The sequence below is a fragment of the Erinaceus europaeus genome, chromosome 4 (genome assembly GCF_950295315.1).
Source record: "Erinaceus europaeus chromosome 4, mEriEur2.1, whole genome shotgun sequence".
In the NCBI taxonomy this organism is placed as follows: Eukaryota; Metazoa; Chordata; class Mammalia; order Eulipotyphla; family Erinaceidae; genus Erinaceus; species Erinaceus europaeus.
This window is the reverse complement of record NC_080165.1, coordinates 102650522-102666550: the sequence shown is the minus strand read 5'-3', so window position 1 is coordinate 102666550 and position 16029 is coordinate 102650522. Positions and strand designations below refer to the sequence as shown.

At 40.3% G+C, this 16029-nt stretch overlaps 1 protein-coding gene across 1 annotated transcript in view; it reads left to right on the top strand.

Annotated features, from left to right (window-relative positions):
- Window positions 1-16029, top strand: part of NDUFA9 (NADH:ubiquinone oxidoreductase subunit A9) — a 41925-nt gene that overhangs the window by 6087 nt on the left and 19809 nt on the right. Inside the window, exons 2-5 of the mRNA XM_007527825.3 lie at window positions 2212-2382; window positions 2737-2834; window positions 4558-4649; window positions 11417-11558. Coding sequence (XP_007527887.1) covers window positions 2212-2382; window positions 2737-2834; window positions 4558-4649; window positions 11417-11558 — 503 coding nt within the window. The remainder of the gene's footprint in view (window positions 1-2211; window positions 2383-2736; window positions 2835-4557; window positions 4650-11416; window positions 11559-16029) is intronic.

The following is a 16029-nucleotide window of genomic DNA, read 5'->3' as shown; positions in this document are numbered from 1 at the left end:
GGAAGCAATCCTTCATGTGGTAGAACCTTCTGATAGAATGTCTCAAGTTCGTGTGGACTGCTACAGGTTCTAGTAAGTTTCCCAATCCTCCAGAAATGTAGGCTGAGCTCAGATAGCCTTTTCCCCACCTGCTAGAGAAGCTGTAGATATTGACACACAACTTTTGAGGCTTCTTCTAGTACTAAAACCTGAATCTCTTGTAAAGAAACAGTGTGCAACAACACCTTGCTATTAATCATTCTAAAAGTCAGAAAGTCTTTTCTCAGTCACTTCACTCCATCATTTTTATGTGTTTTCCAGCAGCTTTATATTAACTTTGAATTGCAATCCTTAAAAAAGAAATATTCTCAACTGGTGGCTATTTACTTTCAGACTACACCGTTTTTATTTTGTATTCGTCATCAGTTTCAGAAAGCTTTTTACTATTGCATGCACTATTCAGTCCCACTTTGCCTATGTGTTTTTTTAAATTTTATTTATTTATTTTCCTTTTTGTTGCCCTTGTTGTTTCTTATTGTTGTTGTTGTAGTAGTTGTTGTTATTGATGTCATCGTTATTGGATAAGACAGAGAAAAATGGAGAGAAGAGGGGAAGACAGAGGGGGAGAGAAAGGTACACAACCTGCAGACCTGCTTCACTGCCTGTGAAGCGACTCCTCTACAGGTGGGGAGCGGGGGGCTTGAACTGGGACTCTTACGCCGGTCCTTGCTCTTTGTGCCACCTGCACTTAAACCACTGCGCTACTGCCCGGCTCCCATGTATGCTGCTCCACATGCAAATCTGTTCTTTAAATTCTTTTTCTTTAAAGCAAATCAAATTGATGGGGTTTATGGTCAACAATATTTATACCCCTTTCCCATATTAGGGAGATACTGTCTTCCCTGATCCAGCTTTTTGTTCCTTTTCCAGCCATGACACCATCTCCCCAGACAATAACTTGAATCCACCTGCATATCAGATGTCAGGCTCAGGAAAACAAAACAAAACAAAAAAAAAACTAGTGTAGCCACTGTCCCTTTGGAATATAACTAAAATAGGCCTACTATCGATCTACAAAATGGAAGACACCCCCCCCCCCCCCAACTCTTCATCTGCACTATTCCAGCCTTTAGGTCCATAATTGTTTAACAATTTGTTTGGCTTTGTATGTTAACTCTCTTTTCAGCCACAGGTTCCAGATGCTAGCATGATGCCGACCAGACTTCCCTGGGCAGACAGCCCCACCAATGTGTCCTGGAGCCCTGCTTCCCCGGAGCCCCACCCTACTAGGGAAAGACAGAGGCAGACTGGGAGTATGGATCGACCAGACAACGCCCACGTTCAGCAGGGAATCGATTACAGAAGCGAGACCTTCCACCTTCTGCATCCCACAATGACCTTGGGTCCATACTCCCAGAGGGATAAAGAATAAGAAAGCTATTGGGAGGGGATGGGATATGGAGAGCTGGTGGTGGGAATTGTGTGGAGTTGTACCCCTCTTATCCTATGGTTTTGTCAGTGTCTCCTCTTTATAAATAAATAATAAAAAAAAGTATTGTCAAGGTCAGCAAGACTGCTCAGTAGTAGAACACAAGGTTTGTGTGCACGAGGCCCCTGGTATTGATCCCTGGCACCTCCTGTCAGAACCGTGTGGTGCTCTGGTTGCTATCATTCTTTTCTGTCTCCTAGAAATAAATTAATCAAGCTTGAAAAAAATGCTAGAACCCTTTTTACTTTGTAGACATTTATAATCTGTTAATTTGTTGAATGCTTAATTTTTTTCTCTGTAATGTGATTTCTTCTCTTAAGCAAATTATATCCTACAGGGCAAGAAATTTACTTTTTTAGTTTTCTTTTCTTTTAAAGAGGAATTAAAAAAAAAAGCAAATGAACCAGAGAGAGAGATACAGAGATAGAGAGAGTTACCACAACACTGCTCAGTTTTGGGTTACAGTGGTGCTGGGGATTGAACCTGGCACCTGGGAACCTTTAGCATAAGGCTCTTTTGTATAACCTTTATGTTCTCTCCCCAGCCCTACTTCCTAATTTTCATATATTTCCTCCTGTTCTATGGGCTCTTTGTTGAAATAGTTTGTTTTCTATTGCTGTCATATTTATACTAATGAGATAATAACAGCATAATAAAGTTACAAACTTCTAGGAAGAAAAGTTATTTGTATTCATAGTGACTTTTATATTATTGGTTGTTTTTTGTGTGATCTGGATTTTAAGGTTCTTCTATTACTGTGATTGCCACCTCTTTGTTTCATGGCCCACCCTGGCGTCAGCTTCATCATGCCGTCATGCCTCATGGGAAAGGGGGACGCTCCTCAGTCAGTGGGGTTGTGGCCACTGTGTTTGGAGCAACAGGATTCCTGGGCCGCTATGTTGTCAATCATCTTGGTAAGCAAACCCTTTGAATCCATTAAGCTCAAATGCCACTTGCAAGAGTCAACTAATTAGAAGCCTTGTACTATATTCTTTTCCATTGTAATAGTGTCCCTAACCACACTCATCTTGAGTTTATATAATTTTAATCTGATCTGCATTAAGAGCTTGCCCATGCCTCCTTTGTAGGGTGTTGGTCAGGAGTAGGAGTCCCTGAAAATCTAGCATGGCAGAATATGCTTTTTGTTAAACATGACATCTACTCACATACCATAATCGGACTAAAACATTCTTCCACATTGCTGTGATAAAATGTATCTGTATTTTGTTAACATCCATCCTGATTTCAGTCTGCTCTTTATTTTCTAGGACGTATGGGGTCACAAGTGATTATACCCTATCGGTGTGACACCTACGACCTCATGCACCTTCGCCCCATGGGTGACTTGGGTCAGATTATCTTTCTGGTAAGAGCCTGTATGACCTAACTACGGAGTTGACATGTACAGATTGCTAACGTCATTTTTAGGAGAACAGAGCATAATAACAAAGCAGCAATTTTTGAGAATTCTAAATGGAGAATTGTATCCTATTGCAAGGATTGGCAAGGCCATTCTCTATTCATGGAGCATTCTTTAAACTTTAGTTCAGCAATTGGCAAACTACAGGGGAAGATAGCAAATATTTTTGACATTGCAGTTTATAATCTTTGTCATAATTACTTAGCTCTGCCTTTGTAGCTAGAAAGCAGCCTCCGAGAACAAGTAAATGAATGAGAGTGTCTGTGTTCCAATAAGACTTTATTTGTAAAATTAGATTGTAGGCTAGATTTACCTGGTAGGTTCTAAATCACTAACACTATTTTAGATCTTTGCTTTCCTATGTGGTACACAAGTACATTTGCAGCTTTTGAACACTTGGAGATGTGGCCAATCTAAGTTGAGTTTTACCCTAAGTATAAAATATATACCAGATTACAATATGTGATAATTTTTTCTTTTTTTACTTTATAGCTTGTCATAGTATCATGCAGGTCTACTGTTTCTTTTATTTCTCCTTATTCTCCTTTCTTTTTTCCCTTCCTCACATTCTTCCCTACTCCATTCACCCATATATATATATATATATATATATATATATATATATATTATTTGACCCTAAGAAATTCTTATTGAAGTGATTTTAACTTTACTTTTAACACAGAGAGCTCTGGACCATTGTCTGGGGCTATTTAATCTCTGTCACTGCTTTGGGCAAGACTCAGCAATCTGACTTTGTTCCTGTGTGATTGCTCAGAAAGACACTTTTGTAACAAAATTTGCTGAACTGGAGTTTTAGAAGGGCTATTTCTTTCTGAATATTGTCTTGAAGTTTTTAAAATCAAAATAATTAGATCTAAGATTACAAAGAAGGTGTTAAAAAGAAATAGAGGAGCTGGGTGTGGTACATCTGGTCAAGTGCACATTATAGTATATAAGGACCAGGTTCAGACCCCCGGCCCCCACTAGCAGGGGGGAAGCTTCATGAGTGGTTAAATGGTGCTAGAGGTCTCTCTCTTTGTCCCTCTCACTTTTGTTTCTCTCTGTCTCTGTCCAGAAAATAAAGTAGGAACTTTCAGTCCCTGGTTCCAATCATATGCCAGAGATATGCCGTGGTCTGGTAAAAAAAAAAAAGTCAAACAAACAAAAAATAACAAACTGCCCCTGTTTAATGTTTGCTACTAAGAGTTAGTCCTGCTATCTTTAGTTTTTAACTGATTGCTGCTAAAAGAAGAGTTAGTTTATTTTCCACATCCCAAATAATCATTACTTCTTTGGATATATTTCAGGAAGGAAGTTTGATTACTGAATGTCTTTCAGATTTGTAGGGTCTGAGGTGTAGACAAAAGTTGATATGCCCCATCAGGAATGAGTCCAGTTATGTTGTATGAGTAAAAGTTAGTGAGTTATGAGTATGAGTTATGAGTATGAGAAAAGTTAGTGAGTTAACAGGAAATTGAGTTAACAGGAAGTTGAGCTCTCAGAACTATTTTGGTCATAATAAATGGCTTATGTATGAAATGGCACTGTGGCTACAGCTGATAGTACATTTTGAAATTTGCTGTGATTTGGGTATAGTGTAGCTACAGAAATTTTAGATGTCATGGTGAATCCTTTATATTTTCATCTGATTGTCTAACTGCTATGCTAGGAATGGAATGGGAGAAACAAAGATTCTATCCGAAGAACTGTGGAGCATAGCAATGTGGTCATTAATCTCATTGGGAAAGATTGGGAAACCAGGTAAGTTTGACCTGTCTCTACACAAACTGAGTTAGAGTTTTATAGGAATGCACTAGGCATTTGAATGCATTTGAAGCATGTGGAGATGTCACGTTGTTGAGACACTTGTCAGTCCTGCAGTAAGCCTTTTCTGACTATTTGCATACCAGTGACTACCCTCTCTCCAACACACGCGTGCTCGCTCGCACGCGAAATATAACTGACAGTCTTTTATAAGAAACTGTGTCCATAAAAAGTCAGTAAAAATTGTGTCATCATCTTGATGGAATGGCTGGTGTTGTGTCTTTCCACCCAGGATGTAGGACATCTATTGGACAAGTTGCACAAGGTTTTTCTTGTGCTGATAATGGTCTAGATCTGTTTTCCACATTGCTGACTGCAGGCAACAGGAGCACTGACTTGAACATTTTTTTAAGCCTTTGTGTGGGTTCTGTTTAATCCTGTTGATCTACAAACATTTTATTCACATTTTTTTGTTTGTTTAAGTTTGACGGATTTTTAAGCATGCTGACTCATTAAATGTTTTTAAATTCTCTAGTCTAGTGACTTGAAGGGACTTAGTCAACTCTATAGTTCATGCAGTCTTCAGCATAGTGCCTTGAATAGAGTAGGTATTTAGTTAATATTATTGGATTAAGAAACTGAAGTCGGATATCCTAACTGGTCCTTGAGCTTTGTGCCACATGTTCTTAACCCACTGCGCTACCGCCCGACTCCCTGCACTTTTATTCTTGGGTAGATTTTTGATTACCAATTCAATTTCTAAACTAGTGATTGGCTTGTTTAAGCTGTTTCCTTTTGGGTTAGGCTTGGCAGGTAGTATGATTTTAGAAATGCATCCATCTCTTCTAGGTTGTCCAATTTATTTCCATAGAGATGTTCATAATGTCCACTTATGATTCTTAGTATCTTTCCATCTTTAGTTATAATTTCCTCTCTCATTTCTGATTGTTTTTTAAAATGCTTTAATTTTTTAAATTTTTTATTGGATAGAGACAGAGAAGAATTGGAGGGGGGGTAGACAGAGAGGGAGAGAGATAGAGAAACACCTGAAGCCCTGCTTCACCACTCGTGAAGCTTTCTCCCTGCAGGTAGGGGCCAGGGGCTCAAACCTGGATCCTTGTGCACTGTAACATTTGTGCTCAACCAGGTGTGCCATTACCTGGCCCCCCAATTATTTTTGTCATAGTTGACTCTCTTGCTTTTTGTGAGAGTAGCCAGTGGTTTATCTATTTTGTTTATCCTTTCAAAGAACCAGCTCTTGGTTTTATTAATCTTTTTGATCATCTCTCTAAATTCTGTTTCATTAATTTCTGCTCTGATTTTGATTATTTCCTTCCTCATGCTGATTTTTGGGCCTCTTTGTTGCTCCTTTTCTAGTTGGCTCAGTTGTATTGTTAGCTTGTTTGAGATATTCGCTGCTTGTTGATATGGGTCTGTATTGCTATAAACTTCCTTCTTTGGACAGCTTTTGCTGCATCCCACAATAGTTGGTCTTTTCATTTTCATTGTTCTCCAAATTATTTTTAATTTCTCTTTTGATTTCTTCAATGATCCAGGTATTGTTTAGAAGTGTATAGTTCAGTCTCCAAAGTTTGGATATATTTCTTTTTTTTTATATATTGTTTTTATATTATTGGATAGAAACAGAGAAATTGAGGGGAGGGGGAAGAGAGAGAGAGAGACTGAGACCTGTAGACCTGCTTCACCACTCGTGAAGCTTTTCCCCCTGTAGGTGGGGACAAGGGGCTCAAACCTGGGTTCTTGCACGTTGTAGAGTGTGCACTCAACCACAGGTGTGCTACTGTCTGGCTAGTTTCTTTGTTTATTTTAGTGTTGGTTTCCTTTTTTGTTTATTTTTTTATTGGATAGAGATAACCAGAAATTGAGAGGGAAGGGGGAGACAGAGTGGGAGAGAGACAGAGACATCTGCAGCACTGCTTCAGCATTTGCAAAGCTTTCCCTCTGCAGGTGGGGACCAGGCGCTTGAACCCAGGTCCTTGCACATTGTAACATGTGTGCTCAACCTTGTGAGCAACCAGGTGAGCCACCATCCAGCCACCACCCAACCCCTAGTGGTTGATTTCTAACTTTACCCCCTCAAGATCAGAAAAGATACCTTTTATGATTTCAATATTCACATGGTCCCAACACATGGTCAGTCCTTGAGAATGTTCCATGTGCATTTAAAAAGACTATATATTCTTTTTGGGGGGGTGGGGATGAAGATTCTGAATTTATCTGATAATTTCATCTAGTCTATGACTGCATTTAAAGCCTTTGTGTCCTTGTTGATTTTTTGTCATGATGATTTGTCTCTTGCTGTGAGTGGTGTGTTGAGGTCTCCAACTAACACTTCGCTGTTGCTGTTGTCTCACTTCAGCAAGGACAGTGAGTACTTTAAATATATATTTGGGTGCATGTATATTGGGAGCATATATATTGAGGATGGACTGATCTTCTGATCAATATGTAGTGTCCATGCCTGTCACTTTCCACCTTCTTTGCCTGAAAGTCTAATTTATCTGATATTAGAATAGCTGTTCCTGGGACCCGGTGGTTAGTACCTGGTTGAGTGCACATGTTACAGTGCACAAGGACCTGAGTTTGAGCCCCTGGCTCCCACCTGCATGGGGAAAGCTTCATGAGTGGTGAAGCAGTGCTGCAGGTGTCTCCCTATCTCTCTCCCTCTCTGTCTCCCCCATCCTCTCAATTTCTGGCTGTCTCTATCCAATAAGCAAATAAAGATAATAATAAATAAATAAATAAATAAAATAGCTGTTCCTGCCCTTTTGTTTGCATTATTGACTTGAAATACCTTGTTCCAGCCTGTCACCCAGAACTTCTGTTTGTCTTTCTTTTGGATGTGTGTTTCTTAGAGACACAGAATAGATGAGTATTGCTTTTTTTTTTTTTTTATGTTTCAAGTTCTTTTTTTTTTTTTAATTTTTATTTATATAAAGGAAACACTGACAAAAACCATAGGATAAGGGGGGGTATAACTACACATAATTCCCACTACCATAACTCAGTATCCCATTCCCTCCCCTGATAGCTTTCCTATTCTTTATCCCTTGGGGAGTATGGACCCAGGGTCATTATGGGTGCAGAAGGTGGAAGGACTGGCTTCTGTAATTGCTTCCCTGCTGAGCATGGGCATTGGCAGGTCAATTCATATTCCTAGCCTGTCTCTCTCGTTTAGTACTGTGGTGGGGTTCTGGAGAAGCAGGGCTCCAGGACATATTGGTAGGGTCATCTGCCCAGGGATGTGGGTATGGTATCATGTTAGCATCTGGAACCTGGTTGACCATATAGAGCCAAAAAATTGTTGACTAATCATGAACCTGAAGGCTGGAAAAATTCATATGAAGGTTTGAAGGTCTCTGTTTTGTAGATAGTAGTCCTATTTTAGTTATATTCCAAAGAGCTTATGACTATACTAGTTTTTTGTTTGTTTGTTTCCCTGAGCCTGACATCTGATATGCAGGCGGATCTAAGTTGTCTGAGGAGATGATGACATGGCTCCCAAATATGGGAAAGGTGTATAAATATTGTTGATTATAAACACCATAGATTTGACCTGATCCAGGGCCCATATTCAGCTTAAGAGCCTATGTGACCTTGGCATCCCTGTAGATCTGAGCTCACATTCTGTAGTCATGAGTAGGAACTTGCTTTTTAATCTATCAGTCACTTTGAATCTTTTGACTGGTGAATTTAAGCCATTCACATTTAGGGTGATCACTGATAAATGCTGCTTGCTTACATCCATTCTGAATTTTGTTTCAAGGTTCTATGTTCTTGTTGACTCTTTTTCTGTTTGTTTCTGTTTATTATTTTGTGTGGATGGCTTTCTATAATGGTGTTGCCTACTGTATATATGTTTCCTGTTTGTCATAGTACTAAAATTTGTTTTGTAGTTATTATGAACGTTATGTCTAACTTACAATATCAGAGTCTTTTTCAAGTTGGCCTTGGTTCACCAACATTGGACATTTTCATTGTATTTTGCTTTCTTGTGTCTGGTCTTCTGTGCTGTTGTGGTCCCGATTCTATTCTAATACTGATTATCACATTAAAAGTTGGGATTCCTTTGCCTCTTCTTTTTTTTTTCCCTCTTCTTTTCATAATGGACTCCTCTCAGAATTTCTTGCAAAGGCAGAATTGGTAGTGGCAAATTCCTTCAGTTTCTGAATATTTGAACAAATCTTTATTTTCCCCTCGTGCTTGAAGTCTAATTTAGCAGGACACAGAATTTGTGGCTGGCAAATGTTTTAATACTTTGAATATGCCATTCCACTCCCTCTTTTCCTCTAGGGTTTGTGATGAGAAATCTGATGAAAGCCGGATGTTTCTGCCTTTGTATGTGACTTTCTGCCTTTCCCTGGTAGCCTGTAGTGTTTTATCCTTGTCCCTGGTTTTGGATAGTTTTATGATATGTCTTGGTGTTTGTCATTTTGGATTCAAAAGCTTAGGTGTGTATTCACATTCTTGGATTTCTATATTTTGAGCATTGCTCAGGTATGGAACATTCTCTGTTAAAATTTCTTTGAATATGTTTTCTACTCCCCTCTCTCTTCTTCCTCAGGGAGTACAGTAACCCTGATGTTCACCTTTCTTTTTTATTTTTTTTTAAATATTTATTTATTCCTTTTTGTTATCCTTGTTTTATTGTTGTAGTTACTATTGTTGTTGTTATTGAGGCCATTGTTGTTGGATAGGACAGAGAGAAATGGAAAGAGGAGGGGAAGACAGAGAGGGGGAGAGAAAGACAGACACCTGCAGACCTGCTTCACCGCTCGTGAAGTGACTCATGTACTGGTGGAGAGCCTGGGGCTGCAACCTGGATCCTTAACGCCTTGCACTTCGCACCATGTGCGCGTAACCTGCTGCGCTACCTCCCAACTCCCTGATGTTCACCTTTCTGATGGAGTCCACTATTTCCCTGAGAAGTGCTTCATTTTTCCTAAACCTTTCTTCTCCAAGAGTTTTAAATTCAGAGTGTGTTGGTTGTATCTTCTATTGTTGATATTCTCTCCTCCACCTGGTTAAGTCTACTTCTGAGGCCTCTTACCTCAATCTGAACGGCATTCAAATTGTCCTTTAAGCCCTGCAGTTTTGTGGGGAGGTTTTTTTTTTTTTTTTTTTTTTCTTCTTCTGTACCTTGCTTAGTTCTTGACTTGATTTCATGAGTTTTCTGAACTCTATCTTCATTTTTTATAATATAGGGTTTCCCTGCTGCTGTTCCAGCTTCTGTGGGGCAGCAGCAGTACAGCAGTGGAGACTCAAGAAGTCATAGTTTGTACACTGAGTTTTTAGGGTTTTTTTTTTTCTTTTTAACAGTCTTTTTGTTGCTAAAACTCGAATCCAGAAGTGGTGTGTCTTAGCTGCCAGTCTAATTGGTGCCTGCCGTCTATGAACACTTGTTTTTTAGTCCTGGGAGTCTTTCACTCACCCCATTTCAGTCCTCAGCCACATGTATCTATACTCACCTATGACTTAGGTAATTCAGTTTTCTCTTTATATTTCTTTTCTCTCTCTCTCTTCCCATTTCTCCTTCTCCTCCTTCTTCTCCTCCTCCTCCTTCTTCTCCTTCTCCTCCTCCTCCACCTTCTTCTTCCTCTTGCTCCTCTTCTTTTTCCTTTTCCTCCTCCTCTTGTTCCTCTTCTTCTCCCTCTTCCTCGTCTTCCTCTTCTTTTCCTTCTTCTCCTCCTCCTCCTTCTTCTCCTTCTCCTCCTCCTTCTCCTTCTTTTCCTCCTCCTCCCCCTCCTCCTCCTCCTTTTCCTTCTCCTTCTCCTTTTTCTCCTCCTTCTCCTTCTCCTTCTCCTCCTCCTCCTAGTGGTGAGCCTCACTTGCCAGTCTAGCACCAGCCACCCTTGAATATTGCCTTTTAGCCTTACCCCTTTTCTGTCCATGAGCCACACATCTCTGTACTTACCTGTATCTTGTTGAGTTTGAAGAGATCCTGGTAGAATTTTGTTGAGTGTTCAGGTGCTTTTCTTAGTTGATCAGGGAGAGCAAAAATGGCACAGCTGCTGCTCCATAATTATGCCTCCGGTGGCCCCTTATATATTGACTTATAGCTTAATACATATATTAGTTTTTGACTTTAGGTTAACCACTGCCGTTTAAACATTCAGTTATTATGAATTAGTAACTATAGTATAGTAACACACAGAAAACTTTGAAATCCCAAATCAACTGGGTTTTTTGTTTGATTTTTATTAATTTTTTCAATAAAAAATATTTATTTATTGGATACCAGGATTATCACTGGGACTTGGTGCCCACACAGTCCCACCTTTCCTAGTGCCCTTTTTCATTTTGATAGAGCGTGTGAGATAAAGTTGAAGAAGAAACAGTGAGGAAAGACGCCTGCCGTACTGCTCCACTGTTTGTGAAGCTTCTCTTGCATGTGGATACTGGGGGCTTAAACCTACATCCTTGAGTACATTAGCAAGTCCCTTCTACTGAGACCTCTCTCTCCCTCCCTCCCTTTCTTTCTTTCTTTTTCTCTTCCTTTCCTTTTCTTTCTTTCTTTCTTTCTTTCTTTCTTTCTTTCTTTCTTTCTTTCTTTCTTTCTTTCTTTCTTTCTTTCCTTTTCTTTCAGAGAGAAAGAACCAGAACATAATTCTGGCGTATTCGATGCCAGGGTGTCAGATTCAGGACCTCACACATGAGAGTCCAATTCTTTATCCACTGTGTTGCCTACTGGGTCATGCAAATTGGGTACTTTTAATTGGTTCCTATTTTTTCCTTTTTTCCAGAAACTTTGATTTTGAGGATATATATGTGAAGATTCCCCACGCAATTGCTCAGGTGTCCAAGGAAGCTGGAGTTAAAAAATTAATTCATATTTCACATCTGAATGCTGATCTTAAAAGCCCTTCTAAGTACCTGAGAAGTAAGGTAATAAGCTGATCTGGGGAGTGGTTTACAGAGCTGAGTTTTCCTGGTCTGTTAGGAATGTTAAATAAGTTAGACGGTTTTCTTATTTGCATATCCAGAATTAAAGGGATTTCTAATTCTCCATAATTAGAATTAGATTTGTATAAAAAGTTTGTGTGTGTGTGTGTGTGTATTGTGTTCTGACATTTTGGTGGATGACCTTCTGTTTGTAGAAAATTATATTAAGGACCTTCAAAGCTAGATAGACCTTATTACTAATTACTCTCAAATGAATAGCTTCTTGACAAAACAGTACACAGTATCTAAGTGGTAGAGTGTGATTCTTGCCCTGAATCACTATATATGTTTCCTACCAAGGTTAAAAGAATCTCTTTCTTAAGTCCCTAGCAGTGTAACAGTCCTTTGTTACTCTTTAAGGGTGACATGAAGACTGAGAATGGTAGTGATAAATATTTGCTAGATAATACCAACTCATACTGTATTTGATTTCTTTTATATCCAGAAACCCCACTGTCATTTAGATCAGACCTACTTGTGGTTTGGGTCAGTGTATAAGCTAAAATGTCTTCACTGTCAGGGATTCAGAGAGGCTGCAATGGTGGGACTGCTTTTTAACATTTGGTTTCTGCCACAGTAAATCTGCTTTGAGTCAGACAAACATGGACCAAATATTATGGAGTTGATGTTTCCAACTTTTGGACTTAATACACTCTTTCATTGAATTAACTCCTTATTAGGTACCTGCTATATGTTACACATTGTATTAGACCCTGGAGAATAGAACAGACATGGTCTTAGCCCTTATTTTAGTCCTTTGAAGAATATAATTCCAGATGCTACAGCTGTTACAGAGTTGTAGATTATGCCATAGGAACATGTAAAGAGGGACAGGACCTCTGTTAGTCAAGCACATTTCATTGCTAGTGTCAAAATCCGGTGACAAGTGGATTTAAACAGAAAGGTAACTTACATATACATTTACCTTAACCACATTGGTGTTCTTATTCACCAGCACTTCAGCTTTGTTTCTCTGTGTTGCTTTCAATATGTGCTTTGATACTTATAGTCATGGAGCTGATTGATGGCACATGCACGTCCCACATTTTGGTTTAACTTTTGAGAGAGAGTCAGTCTACTTCATATCTGCCTTCCTTAAGCCAGCATTTCTCAAACTAGCATTTCTAGAATCTCCTAAATTCATGATTGCTTGGAAATGATGGGGCAGAAGCAGTCAGTGATTGGGGAGGGGGGGTGCAGGGGTCCTAAAATGTCCGGCTCTGGCTTAAACCACTGAGTAGACTCTTGAATAAGATGAAAATGTCTGGGAGGAAGTAGGCTACTAACTTCACAGTAGCATCATTTAGCGAACTTTAAAAAAAGCCTGAGGTCCTGACTATATCCAGACCAATGAAAATAGTTTCTGAACATAGAACGTAGGCACCAGTCTTTCTTGACTCTGCTAGGCATTTCCAATGTCCTGTAAAGACTGAGAAATGCTATTTACAGAGGAAAGAGGGTAATCTCATTTGGGACTCGGATTACCTTTCAGATGTGTGACAGTTATTGAAGTAGCAGTAATGAATGGGGTTTATAACCCTGGAGCTCAGAGAAGTCTGTGTCAGAGATGTAAGATAGGGTGGCACTAATATTTGTTCAAGCAAAGGGAGTGGGTAAGATGGCCTATGGAGCAAGTATAGATTAAGAGAGGTTTGGGCTGGGCCCAGAGGAATACCAGTGAGTGGTCTGGTAGACCAGGAATTACTTGCAAGACAGAAAGCAAAAAGACTGAGGAATGGACATGTGAAGAAGTAGAAGGGAAGCCCAGAGGTCACAGACACCAAGGATAGGCCGTGTGCTCAGTGAGTCACTAGTTAGCACTGCCATTGATAAGTCACAAGAGGTGAGAACTGCTGAGTCTCCTGAGACCCAATGACGTGGGCTAGAGAACAGGTGTCTGGGCAGAACACACAGACGGGAGAGAGTGTGAGCAGAAGCTGAGGCACTGGGATGGTAAGGACAAGCAGCATCTTTAGTTTGATTTGAGGAAGCTGGAAGAGCCTCTTGAGTTGGATTTTTGTTGTTATTTAGGGTAGACAAGCATCTTGACATTAACATTTTTTAAATTATTATTATTTTTTTTACTTTATAGGATAGAGGGAAATTGAGATAGGGCCAGGGATAAAGAGGGGGAGAGAAAGAGACATCTGAAGACCTGCTTCACTGCTCGTAAAGCTTCTCCTGTGCAGGTATCAGGGGCTTGAACCCAGGTCTTTGTGTTTGGTAACTAGCTCACTCAAATGTTGGAGAGTTGCTGGTAAAGAGAGAGAGACTGGAGGTGCCGGAGAGAGTGGATGGGACAGGTTCCTGAGCAGAGGAAGGAGGTAAGCTGCAGGCCTTGGTGGAGGCACTGTTCTCTTGATGAGAGAGGAGGAGAAAATATTGATTCAACTCATGTTCTTGACACGGGTATAGATTTAGTAGTGGAGACTCAAGATGTGTTTTTTAAATTTTTTTCCTTTTTTTAAAAAAAATTTTTATTTATAAAATGGAAATATTGACAAGACTATAAGGTAAGAGGGGTACATTTCTACACAATGCCCACCCCTAGAGCTCCATATCCAATCCCTTCCTTTGATAGCTTCCCTATTCTATTTTTTTAATTAATTAATTAATTAATTTTCCCTTTTGTTGCCCTTGTTGTTTATCGTTGTTGTTGTTATTGCTGTCATTGTTGTTGGTTAGGACAGAGAGAAATGGAGAGAGGAGGGGAAGACAGAGAGGGGCAGAGAAAGACAGACACCTGCAGACCTGCTTCACCACCTGTGAAGCGACTCCCCTGCAGGTGGGGAGCCAGGGGCTTGAACCGGGATCCTTATGCCGATCTTTGTGCTTTGCGCCACCTGCGCTTAACCCACTGAGCTACGCCCGACTCCCGATAGCTTCCCTATTCTTTATCCCTCTGGGAGTATGGACACAGGATCATTATGGGGTACAGAAGGTAGAAGGTCTGACTTCTGTAATTGCTTCTCCACTGAATATGGGCATTGGCAGGTCGAATTATACCCCAAGCTTGTCTCTCTCTTTCCCTAGTGGGGCAGGGATCTGGGGAAGCAGGGCTCCGGGACATACTAGTGTAGTCGTCTGTCCAAGGATCTCGGGTTGGCATCATGTTAGCATCTGGAACCTGACGGCTGAAAAAAGAGTTAACATATAAAGCCAAACAAATTGTTGACTAATCACGACCCTAAAGGCTGGAATGTTACAGATGAAGATTTGGGGTCTCCGTTTTGTTAAAAGCTGGTAGGTCTGTGCTAGGTAAATTCCAAGGGGCCCATGACTTTACTAGTTTTGCCCGAGCCTGAGATCTAATATTCAGGTGATCCTAGGTTATTGCCTGGGGAAATAGTGTCATAGTTGGAAAAAGGACTAGAAAGCTGTATCAGGGAAGAGAGTAACTCTTTTTTCCTTTTGTGTTTTTCAATTTATTCCCTTTTGTTGCCCTGGTTGTTTTATTGTTGTAATTATTATTGATGTTGTTATTGATGTTGTTGCTGTTGGATAGGACAGAAAGAAATGGAGAGAAGAGGGGAAGACAGAGTGGGGGAGAGAAAGATAGACACCTGCAGACCTGCTTCATCACCTGTGAAGTGACTCCCCTGCAGGTGGGGTACTGGGGCTCGAACTGGGATCCTTATGCCAGTCCTTGCGCTTCACGCCACCTGCACTTAACCACTGCTCTACCACCCGACTTCCTTGTTTTTCGTTGGATTAGAAAGTTAAGGCACTTTCTGGAAGGAACAGGTAAGATAGGGATTTATTTTTTTATTTATAAAAAGGAAACACTGGCAAAACCATAGGGTCAGAGGGGTACAACTCCACACAATTCCCACCACCAGAACTCCATATCCCATCCCCTCTCCTGATAGCTTTCCTATTCTTTAACGCTCTGGGTGTATGGACCCAGGGTCATTATGAGGTGCAGAAGATGGAAGGTCTGGCTTCTGTAATTGCTTCCTGTGTCCTGGAGCTCCGATTTCCCAGAGAGGGATTTTTTTCCAGTTGCCACTAGGGTTATTTCTGGGACTTGGTGCCTATTCCTGGTGACCATTTTTTTCTCTTTCGTTCTTCCTCTCTTTCTTTCTCTCTCTCTCTTTCTTTCCTTTCTCTCTCTCTTTCATTTTTGTTTTTAATTGTTATTTGATAGGATAGAAATTGAGAGGGGATGGATGGAGAGGAAGAGAGGGAGTGATGAGAAAGAGATACTGCAGTACTGCTCCACTGTTTGTGAAGCTTCCTCCCTGCCTGTGGTCACTAGGGCCTTGAATCAAGTCCTTGTGGTGCATGGTAACTATGCCCTCAGCCTAGTGCCTGACCCCCAAGAGGGATTAATTTGAGTAGAATAGAAAATGTTTGGTGCTGTCATATAGGAACGTTAAGTAATTAGAAGAGTTTTGAGGACCCATTATAACTG